General features: G+C 39.1%; 1 protein-coding gene across 2 annotated transcripts in view; it reads left to right on the top strand.

The window, feature by feature from the left end:
• The first annotated feature begins 2553 nt into the window (after positions 1-2553).
• The window catches only part of SRP72 (signal recognition particle 72), a 30136-nt gene continuing 20813 nt past the window's right edge, over positions 2554-11876 (top strand). For both annotated transcript variants that reach the window (XR_014796377.1, XM_084899427.1), the window contains exons 1-6: positions 2554-2721; positions 4748-4868; positions 7212-7335; positions 8443-8586; positions 8666-8777; positions 11213-11244. Coding sequence is in view for 1 of the 2 variants with exons in the window: in XM_084899427.1 (XP_084755553.1) it covers positions 2598-2721; positions 4748-4868; positions 7212-7335; positions 8443-8586; positions 8666-8777; positions 11213-11244 (657 nt within the window). In the remaining variant the exon portion in view is untranslated. The remainder of the gene's footprint in view (positions 2722-4747; positions 4869-7211; positions 7336-8442; positions 8587-8665; positions 8778-11212; positions 11245-11876) is intronic.

Here is an 11876-nt window from a genome sequence, read left to right as displayed (position 1 = left end):
TGGTGTGTATCTTTAGCTATTGATAGACATGTTTTATTTTATTTTATTTTTTTTCTCAAGAAAAGTTGAGATTGGTGGGGAGGGGAGGGAAGACACAAAATAAGATAAAGAGGCAATGTGAAAGCCATAGAAAGGGGACTTTTCTGAGAAGTTCTGATGGGTGTCAGAGCAATTTGCCATGGAGAAAAAGTAGAACCACCTTGACCTTCTAAATGACTTAGTGAATCTTACTTGGCTGTGGTGGGAATCTATGTGGATCATAACATTCTTTTAATTCTGATAATACATATTTTAGCCACACTAATGATCCCCATTGTACTATCATTATCAGAAATTGGAATCTCCAAGGTGATAACCATAACTAGTTTCTTACCTATACTAATAAAAGAGTAATAGCAAATTGGTCACAGCACCCTCACAATAACAACCATATAGCAGGCTGATTGGGGCAACCAGGCCGGCAGGAGGATTAGGAAGAGTCGGCCAGGCCAGCAGAGGGGGCAGTGAAGGGCAACTAGGCTGGCGGGGGCGGGGGGGGGGGGGGGGGGGCGCAAGTTGGGTGCAACCAGGCTGGTGGGGGGAGCAGTAAGGGGCGACAAGGGCAGTTGGAGTTCACCAGGCTAGCAGGGGGGGAGCACTAAGGGGCAACCATGCTGGCGGGAGGGAGCACTTAGGGGCGGTTAGGGGTTATCAGGCTGGCGGGGGGGGGGGGGGGGGGGCAGTTAGGGGTGATTAGGTAGGCAGGCAGGCAAGTGAGCAGTTAGGAGCCAGTGGTCCCAGATTATGAGAGGGTAAGGATCGGGCCAAAACTGGCTGTATGACATCCGCCAAAGGGTCCCAGATTGGAGAGGGGGCAGGCTGGGCTGAGGGGACCTCTTCTCCCACCCCTTCCCCCCCACCACCATGCATGAATTTCACGCACCGGGCCTCTAGTAACAATATAAATCTGAGTAGTGTACCCAGTAAGTTGTTACAGAGAGCTATTATAGCACATCAGTCTATAAACCTTATAGATTGGGATTCTTTTATGTTATGCAGCCATGAGGATTTTATAGGTCACTAACTTTTATCTGAGTGTCCATGAAACCCCTTAAACTTGGCATGACTCTTACCAATGACCTACAGTCTATACTTTTTTATCTCTCAAACATTAACAAGCTGGCATTTCTTACCCTACTTTCACCTAATCTCTGGTGGAGTGTGTTTGGCTTACCCACTCCTTTCCTGGGGTAGACAACAATATATTCCAACATCTCTTGATTATTTCTCTATTACTCTTTCCTCTTAAATATTGTTGTTTCCTACTATTGAGATTTTCCATTGTTTACAAATGGTCGAATCATCTCAACTGATTCAGCTAAAACTAGCATTATTGACTTGCATCTATATCTGCAAACTTGTATATTCAACTGTCCATCTCTGTGTCTGAATGCTCCAAATTTAATTCATCTTCCACCAACCCTGTAACTGGCTACACTCGTTCTCCCAAATGAGAAGCTTGATTTCATCTTCAATGTTTTTCTTGATTTTTCACATCTAACTCATCACCAAATAATGGATTTACCCTGTTACCCATTCTCTGTACAAAAGCCTCAAGAACGGGTCAAGTTCTACACATAATGTGAATTCTCAACACAACCTTTTTGAAGTTTTTCCAAGGACTCACAACATATTTAAAAAAAAAAAAAAAATCTCTTTTGCAACATTGACTCCTTTGAAAATATGAATGCTTTTTACCCTCTTTCCAGGAAAGTATGCACACTAAAGTTACCAACTGATCCCACTGTTTGTGTAGTTCTCTTGAAGCCTACACAAGGACTGTGGGTTAAGTAGGGGACTTGCTCTCAATTATTGTATATCTCCTTTTGGTACCTTTACGAATGTCCTCATTTGTGTCATTAAAGCTATTCATTACTGTACAGAACTTTATTTTTATTATCTATAAAAATCCTTATCCTTAATGACCGCTAGCTCCAATAGCTACAAGTAGTTCTTCCTCCGTTGGATTGTAAACTTCAAAGGAGAAAATACAATTTTACACTTCATTTCCCTCAAACTGCCTCATCATCTGATATGCTACGCCTAGCTACCTGAGATGGGGGAATTATGTACTCTTAATATTCTATGTTCAGGAACAATGAAAAAGATGGTAGTTTGAGATCTCTAGGACAATTACTCTCAGCCTCTCTGCAGGGTGATACAGCGAGATAGCCACCCTTACAAATGCACAGACTGGATGCTGAGAGTCTTGGGGGGTGGAGATGGGGAGGGGCGGGGGCAGGGGTAGTGAGCGGAGTGCCCACCTGGTGTCTGCGCCGAAATGCACGATGCTTCAAAGAGCCGAAACTTGGGTGACCCATTCTCCACCCGCTCCTGGGGTCCCACACCTCACGCCTCACTCAGGAAAGGTGTACCCACTTTACCCACGAATTTCCAGCAACCACACAGTAACATACGGTCTCTGACGCTGACTCGGATCAAGGCGCTTCCGACTCCGAACGGACGCTTAGCAACCGCTGGCTTCCGCCCCCGCCGGCCGCCTCCGGGATTCAGTTCCGGGGCAGAGGTCATCTCGCCCGGCCCGCGGTTCCTGCAAGATGGCGAGCGGCGGCGGCGGCGGCGGCGGCGCCGGGGGGGTGTCGGTGCCTGCGCTCTGGAGCGAAGTGAACCGTTACGGCCAGAATGGGGACTTCACGCGCGCTCTCAAGACCGTCAACAAGAGTGAGTGTCCGGGCGGGCGCCGGGGCGGGCCGGGCCGGCGGAAGGATGCGGTCTCCTTCCGGCGCGCGCGACCCCCTCTCTCCGAGCAGACGCCGGGGAGGGAAGACCCCGCCGCCAGCCCCGGGCTCGAACCCTGGCGGCCGCGGTGGGGTGGGGTCGCGGCTCCGGCTGCTAAACTAGCCCTAGGTTTGGGGGTGTATAGAGAGCCACGTGTACTTCCCCCTTGACACCCTTAGGGAAGCGAGGGAGGGATTTAAAGAGACCGCTGCTGCCGGCGCCTCGTCCAGGCTGTCCTCTCCTGGGACGCCTCTGTTTTCACGCCTTAACTTCGCACATAGTCCCCGCCACCTTCTCCTCTGCCGTTTCACTGTGATCGGGACGGTGCTATGGCTGAGGGAGCCTGTTCCCCGGGCCTCCGCGGGGGGAGGGACCCGCCTGGGACACGTCATGTGGAAGCTGGCGCTGACGACGGGAAAGAAGCTGCAAGGGCCGGAGGGAAGGAAGGGCTGAGATCTACCCCAGGCCTGCACCCCCACAGGGAGCATCTTCCCCGAGAGATGAGACCAGAAAATGTGTCTGGGAAAGCACTGACATTGGAAATCACGTCGGAAGAAAATAAAAAAAAAAAAAGCCTTTTTTTTTTTTTTTTGGTCCCATAACTGAGAATTTCCGATAAACTGCCTTCAGTATGAAGTCTATTCGTTATGTTCTTTTTATCCTTTATTACTTAACTGTAATAGGGCTATGCTTTTAAAAAAAGATCTTCATTGTTCAGATTATTACAGTTGTTTCTCCTTCCCCGCACCCCCCTCCCATAGCTCCCCTCCACCTGGTCCCCACTCCACCCTCTTCCCTTACCCCTTCTCCCCCCGTCCTCATCTGTAGGTATATGATTTTTGTCCAGTCTCTTCCCATACCCCCTCACAGACACCTCTTTCCTCTTGAGAATAGGCCTATGCTTTTTAATGTTCTCTGTCGTGCTGAATTCTTTATTGAAGATGCCGCCTATATTTGGTAGATTTGGAAATGAAATGAACAGGACAGAGTTTGCTATTTAAAGCAGTAATGACATACAAGGCTGTATAAGTAATTTTCACCAACCTGTTGTTGGTTTAATGTGAAAAGAAGCGATTGTGCTCATAATAGTTTTTGGTGATTTCAGATATTGAGGAAAACAGATGCCAATTAGAATGATTGGATCCCTAAACTTGTTTTGAATTAGGGCTAGCTTTTGGCTAGGCCTGCAGCCAATACTGCTCAAGTCACAGTGTAGTAAGTTATAGGAACTTTCTTACCAGCAGCTCTCAGTTTGTTATCCAGCACAGTACATCTTTTCTTCGATGGCAGAAGGCTGTGACTCTTAGAATTGGGTTCTTGTAGTTGCCCAGACGCAAGGGGAGTGGTCCTAGTCATTTTGACACTGAACAGGTGTTTAGGATTGAAACGTGGCTACCTGAATTGTCTTTGTACTTCTCTTTGGTCATTTTAGGTGAAAAGGGGAATTCTGAATGTTTCTTTGAAACTATTGCCAGTAAGATAAATTGCACTTGTATTTTACAGCCTATAAATATCGCCAAAATGTTCTCACTTCATCTTCTTGATAACCTTGTAAAATAGATAATGTTTTCATACTCATCTTGCAGATCACAAGATTAAGATTTGTAGTTAGATGACTTGCCCAAGACCTCAAGGCATCTAATGACAATCTTGTACTAAAACTAAATTTGTTTCCAAATTCTACACGAACTTTCTTCTTTCCCTGTAAAGTAATGAAATATGTAGCATGCATCCCAAGATGAAAAAATTGTACAAAACAGCTTTTTTCATGCTTCTTTGGAACTCTCCTTTTATCACTTCTTAAGTTAAAAATGAAGATCCCTCTTTAAAAAAAAAAAAAAAGTTAGACAAACCATTTTTGCTGCAATACATTTGGAAATGTAATTTCCTGAGGTAGGGAGTGGGGATATATAGTAAAAATGTGAAAAGGGAATAGATTTAAAAAAATTTTTTCTAAATTGTTTTGCAGTACTGCAGATCAACAAGGATGATGTAACTGCCCTACACTGTAAAGTGGTATGCCTTATCCAGAATGGAAGCTTTAAGGAAGCCTTGAACATCATCAATTCTCATACCAAAGTGTTAGCCAAGTAAGTGATTCAGTTGGTTGGTTTTACCATAGCTACATTCATTTATTTCTTTTTTTTTTTAAATATATTTTTATTGATTTTTTTCATAGAGGAAGAGAGAGGGATAGAAAGTTAGAAACATCGATGAGAGAGAATCATCTATCAGCTGCCTCTTGCACACCCCCCAGTGGGGATGTGCCTGCAACCAAGATACATGCCCTTGACTGGAATCGAACCTGGGACCTTTCAGTCTGCAGGCTGACGCTCTATCCACTGAGCCAAACCGGGTTTGGCCATTTATTTCACCACTATTCAGTGATTTTTTTTTTTTCTTGTTTCTTTTTTTCTGTTAATTCCCAGTCGTGTCTTTGAAACTGGATGGAGTAATAGTAACTTTGTTCTTTACTGCTTTGCTGAGCCTTTTTTTTACCCCATCTTTCCTTTGAACCACTGAGAAGGAGGTAAATTGTGGAGGGATGTGGAGCACAAATATAACAAGAGTTCTCAGAGGACGTAGGGAGAACAACTTAGCAGAAAGTTTAAAATTTTTTTTTTTAAAGGGGGAGCAGAGAGGGCAGACGTGTATTAGGGCAGTATAAGGAGAGGTATCTAGGATGGTTTTAGCTGGACTTCTGTGCCTTCTCCTTTGGGAATTGTTAGGTGAGTTTGATCGTAGGCCAAGATCTTTCACTGTCAGCGGTCTTGAAATTGGTAGTATTTTCGTTGTTGTGAATATTTTTCACTTATTTATCTCATTTATCTTTTCATGAAATGTGAACTTATATTCTGAATTGTTACTCTAATTTTATTTTTTTAACAGTTGGGTATAAGCACAAAAGAATGTATTGAAATGAAGTTTGAAGCGTATTTCTTAATTTTAAAAAATATATATATATTTTATTGATTTTTTTACTGAGAGGAAGGAAGAGGGATAGAGGGTAGAAACATCAATGAGAGAAACATTGATCAGTTACCTCCTGCACACCCTCTATGGAGATGTACCCGCAACCATGGTACGTGCCTTTGACTGGAATTGAACCTGGGACCCGTTAGTTGCAGGCTGACGCTATAAACACTGAGCCAAACCGTTCATGGCTGAAGCATATTTCTTTAATGAAAGATTCTGGTTTATAAAGTGCAGAACAGTGTATAGTGTACTTCCTATTGTATAAAGAAAGGAGGATATTAGAATTTATATGGGTATTTTTCAAACACTAGCTAGAGAATGTGTAACAATAGTCACTTGTAGCCCTAGCCTATTTGGCTCAGTGGTAGAGTGTGGGCCTGTGGACCAAAGGGTTCCGATGAAGGGCAAGTACTTGTTTTTGCAGGCTCCTCCCTGGTCTCACATGGATGTTTTTCTCTGTCTTTCCCTCTTCCATGCTCCCTAGAAATCAATGGAAAAATATATTCGGGCGAGGATTAACAACAATAAACAAACAAAAAACCTAACAAAACAAAATAGTCACTTGTAGGAGGCGAGGAGGAACAGGGTAGATTTATAAAGCAGTGGGAGTAAAACCTCTTAGAGTATACCTTTTTGTTTTTTATTTGAGTCATATACATATATTACAGATTGAAAACTTATTTTAAAACTATTGAAAATAAAAGGGAAATAAAGAAGCACAGATTTCTTATAGTAAATATGTTTTTGTTGTAATTCAGTATTTTGAGTTTTGACCATTTTGTGAAGTTGAGAAATTTTGAAATAATTTTTGCTAGGAAAGTAAATAAAAGGGTATTGCTTTTATATATATATTTTCCTTATAGGTTATGGATGAAATTTTAAAATGCATTCCATCCACTATAGTCCACTCTAGTTACAGGTGTCACGTTAATGTGGATGAAGTTTTAGGTCTATGTATTCTATAAGTAGTGTATTTGTTGTTGTGTGTTTAGTAATTTGGATACAAATACTATGCTCCTTTAAGATTTCCAGTTATTTTTCCTTACTAATCCTGTACTTCCTGAACAAGTTAAAAGCAGCATTATGGCTTATTATTTGATAAGTAGATTTAAGAAACTTCTATAATAATTTATTTAAAATAGTGTTCAAATTGTCTGTGTACCTGAGACAATTATTTAGCTGCTGTATTATTTCATTCTTAAATGTTTATTTCAGAAGGCCAGTAATTCTAATAAGAATATCCATGAAACCAAGAAAGGTTAAGGAATTGGATATATTTTCTGCCACTAATGAGCTGTCTGACTTCCAAATAAGTCACTAACCTTTGTCAGCTTCCTCATCTTTTTTTAATGGGAATTGAATAATAATATATATCAAGTGCTTAGTGCAGTATCTAGCATATAGTGAGTGCTCCGCTGTGTGAGCTAATAACCAGATGTTGTTTTTTTCTTTTTCAGTAACTCTCTCTCTTTTGAGAAGGCATATTGCGAGTATAGGCTGAACAGAATTGAGAATGCCTTGAAGACAATAGAAAGTGCCAACCAGCAGACAGACAAGCTAAAGGAGCTTTATGGACAAGTGGTAATTATTGTTTTTAAATACCTGTTGGCAACCGTCCTGAGTGAGCATGACTCTACCTGTAGCAGAGATCACGGATGAGGAACCTGATGATCCACAAAACTTACCACCAAACCAGTTTTAAAGGTTTAAACATATTTCTTCTTCTTAATCTTCATGCAAAAGTTGCATGTATAATGTTCTATGAACAGATGATTTCCCCAGGGTAAAGTTAAGACCTATCCTGTGAAATTTGGACTTTTTTCTCTTTTTTGTTTTGTTTAAATTTAGACTTTTTAGTTAGAAAGGAGCTTACATACTTAAACAGTTTAAAAATTGCATTTCTTTCTAGTTTTTAACTACTGAAGTTTAAAATAAAATCATTATGATAATTTATATAAATTCTGCTGGTTCATGAAATATTGTGTTCTAAAATACCTTATTTTTACATGTTTTGAGACATATAATTAAGCCTACTGTAAAATATGGCTTTTAATGATAAGATGATAGAAACGTTATGTTAGAACTAGCAAAACCCTCTTTAAAGATTTTTAAAATGTCAATTTAGGACAAATAATGCTGAATTGACAGTATTGTTCCCAAGAGGTAATATGAGTTTAAAAATATAAATGGATTGAAAAAGATTTGGGCAAGTTCATGTATTATAAAAATAGTTTTTTAAAGTAAGCTGGATCAATGTAAGGTAAATTCTGGCACTTTGAGACTGATGAAGGGCACCAGTCTGTCTTACATAGTGGACTAACTGACTCATAGGAATGGGCTTTTAGGACAACTTCAGTGAAATAAGCAGGAATCATGTTGTGTGTACTTCATACTGCACTATACGATTGCTGGTTTCTGGGAAAGAGAAAATGAAGATTAAATACAGTGAACTGGAAATATTAAGTCCTTTTATTAACATCTAACTTTGTTCCTATTTACTGGAGTTTAGTAGTTCCTCTGTGTTGTGGGAAGCTCTTTTCATTGTAAATTAGATTTAGGTAACAGTGATTTCTATTACAGAAAGGTTTTCTTTTCTTAGTGGTTTCAAAAAGGGTTTGTATAGTGTTAGAGACATAACACTATATTTCTCTTCTCCTCTGATTTTTTACTTGTTATTTGTCTCTTCAGTTATACCGGCTAGAACGCTATGATGAATGCTTAGCTGTGTATAGAGATCTCGTCCGAAACTCCCAAGATGATTATGATGAGGAGAGAAAAACAAACCTTTCCGCAGTTGTTGCAGCTCAAAGCAATTGGGAAAAAGTGGTTCCAGTAGGTATCCCTGAGTCCCCACACAGCCATGAAATGACATTCCTGTCTGGTGTTTGATTGGTCCTTTGTTTCATGGCAGGAGAACTTGGGCCTCCCGGAAGGCACACATGAACTGTGCTACAATGCTGCCTGTGCACTGATAGGACAAGGCCAGCTGAGTCAGGCAATGAAAATCCTACAAAAAGCTGAAGGTTGGAGATTTATTAAAATTATTTATAATTGTAATGCACATACAACTTGGCAAAGTATTTACAAAAACTGCATTGATTTTCTTATGTTTTTAAGGTAGGAATTTTTCAGAGTTCTAGCCTTTTCTCTTGTTTTTTGTTTGTTTGTTTGTTTGTTTTGACAATATCTCTTCTCTGTTTCTTTCTAAATCATATTACTTGTTCATTTTAATTTGCATTTTTCTGATGACTAGTGACCTTGAACATCTTTTCATATGTCTGTGTCCTCTTTGGAGAAGTGTCTATTCAGGCCCTTTGCCCATTTTTTTTTTTTTTTTTTTTTAATTGCATTGTTTGGGGGTTTGGGGCATTGAGTTTTGTAAGTTCATTATAAATTTTGGATTTTAACCCCTTATCAGATGTGTCATTGGTGAATATGTTCTCCCATTTAGTGGGTTGTCTTTTCATTTTGTTGATGGTTTCTTTTGCTGTGCAAAAACTTTAGTTTGATGTAGTCCCATTTGTTTATTTTCCTTTTGTTTCCCTTGTCTAAACAGATATACCAGGAAAAATATTGCTATGAAAGTGTCTGAGATTTTACTGCCTGTTTTTTTCTAGGATTTTTATGGTTTCAAGTTTAACATTTTACATCTTTAATCTATTTTGAGTTTATTCTTGCATATGGTGTAAGAAGGTGGTCTAGTTTTATTGAAACTTTTAATTAGAAAAAGAAAATAATTTATTAGAAAACTTATGTTTTGGTCTTAACTCCTGAAACATTTAGACTTTTCTTCTGCATCCATTTTCCCCTGAAGCTATAAAAGTGATGTAGAGACTATGGTGAACAGGGGGAAAAGATGAAACAGGGTTTGTTTTATTCTTAAATGTTGAAGGTTAAAATAAGAGCAAAGGTTAGAGCATTATAAGAAGAAAAATATGTCTGAGTAATATATAATTTCTTGATCTTCTCATACATTGCAGATTTGAATGTAAAAATAGTACAAACTTACAGTACAAACTTTGCAGCGGGCAGTTAATTTTAAAATTTGCATATCCTTTTTTCTAAGAATTTTATTTCTAGAAATTTATCTTAAGGAAATAATTAGATAAGTTCATATATGTATCTGTATGAATGCTATTTGAAGAGATATTCTAAGAAAAAACTTTAGAGCCATCTTGGGTTTCTGTTCCATTAGAGCAGTGTTTCCCAAACTTTTGACATATGTGTACCCCTTCTATAATTTTCATAACCCTGAGTACCCCTCGTACTCATGAGAACGTAGAATTAGGCGCAGCTAAGCACGGTGCAGTGCATATCCCCACCAAACTCCCGTGCAACACGTACCCCCACCAAACTCTTCCCGTACCCCTGGGGATACGCGTACCACACTTTGGGAAACACTGCATTAGAGGATTGGTTAGGTCTTACTATAACACCCAAAGGGATCACCATGCAGTCATTAAAAATTATAATATTAAATATAATAAAAATGTGAACCTATCTACACTAATAAAAGAGAAAAATGCTAAATGACCGTACCTTCACCCGCAGCCAATCAGAGTATGCAAATTAACCCAACAAAGATGGCAGTTAATTTGCATACACTGAGGGAGGAGTGAAGACTGAAGACAGCTTAGAAGGAAGAGGGAGGAAAAGCGGAAAGCAAGGTGGTTGCCAGAGGGAGACAGCGGGTGAGGCAAGATGGGGTGAGGCAGGCAGCTGTGGTGGTGCTCGCAGCGGTAGCGGCCGCTTGCAGGAATCTTTCTGCAACAGGCTCCTAGTATTTATTATAACATAATGATGTCTATAGTACATTAAATGGGGAAGATTTCAAAATATTGTGTAGGCCATCCCACTTTTATTTTAAAACGCAGCTGTACGCTTACATTTAAAAAATCCAATAACTGAAATGCTAATAGTTGTTATCTTCGGGTGGTGGGATTATTGTCTTTTTAAAAAATATATATATATTTTATTAATTTTTTACAGAGAGGAAGGGAGAGGAATAGGGTGATAGAAACATCGATGAGAGAAAAACATTGATCAGCTGCCTCCTGCACACCTCCTACTGGGAATGTGCCCACAACCAAGGTATATGCCCTTGACCGGAATTGAATCTGGGACCCTTCAGTCTGCAGTCTGACACTCTATCCATTGAGCCAAACCGGTCAGGGCTATTGTTTTTATTTTTATACTTTTTTGAAATTGGTATTTTTGTAATCAATATTAATATTTTAAATACCCTTTATATGATTTTTTAAACACAGACATTACAAATGAATGAAAAGTATCAGAGCTAGAATAATAAGGGACTAATATCTGTTATAGTTGATGCTAATGATAAATTCCAAATTAACATGTTATTAAAATTATATTAGTATCTTCTTGCTCTTTGGAATGGTGAAAGGAATGGGAGTTACCCAGCACTGTTAATTTTAAAAACCATTTTTTCCTGTAGATCTTTGCCGCCGTTCATTCTCAGAAGATTCTGTAAGTATTCCACTGTTGTTAAACCCAAAATTTTACACTTCTGGCTAATATAAATTTGTAGCATGCTTCATTATAGTACTTATTGACTTTTTTGAATAGATGGTGATTCATTGACTAGGAATCACAATAGAAAACCTATTGATCAGTTATTTGAAGGCCTCTTAGGATGAGAAATGACAATATAAAAGTTTTTTTATTTTAAATTCACATAAATGTAAAATAATTCTGCTATTTTACATTTACTCAAGTCTTTGAGTCTGGTATATTAATGGGAATTTTGTACATATACCTTACATAATCCAGCATTTATGATTCCATTTCGAGTTTTGTTTTTTTAAATGCAATAATAAGTTAAAGACAAATGTAAAGTAGTTTCATTACAGTCCTTTTAAATGTTTACTTTTTTACCTGTTTTACCGTTTTCTGACTCATGTCTAATTAGACAATAGAACCCATCTTTATCAAATACTTCTGAACATTCAACATAGTTTTTATTGAAATGAGTCTCTTTTCACACTCATAGCTCTCCTCTTAAGATAATTAAGTTTTACTTGCTTACCAAACATAACTGCATAATGGGATTGGAAGCAAACACATCTGACCACTAGTCAGCATACATTCACCAGGTGAGA

This window comes from Pipistrellus hanaki (assembly GCF_964339955.1).
Source record: "Pipistrellus hanaki genome assembly, chromosome: 1".
Classification (NCBI taxonomy): Eukaryota; Metazoa; Chordata; class Mammalia; order Chiroptera; family Vespertilionidae; genus Pipistrellus; species Pipistrellus hanaki.
Note: the sequence above shows the minus strand (reverse complement) of the source record. Positions and strands in the feature narration are given on the sequence as shown.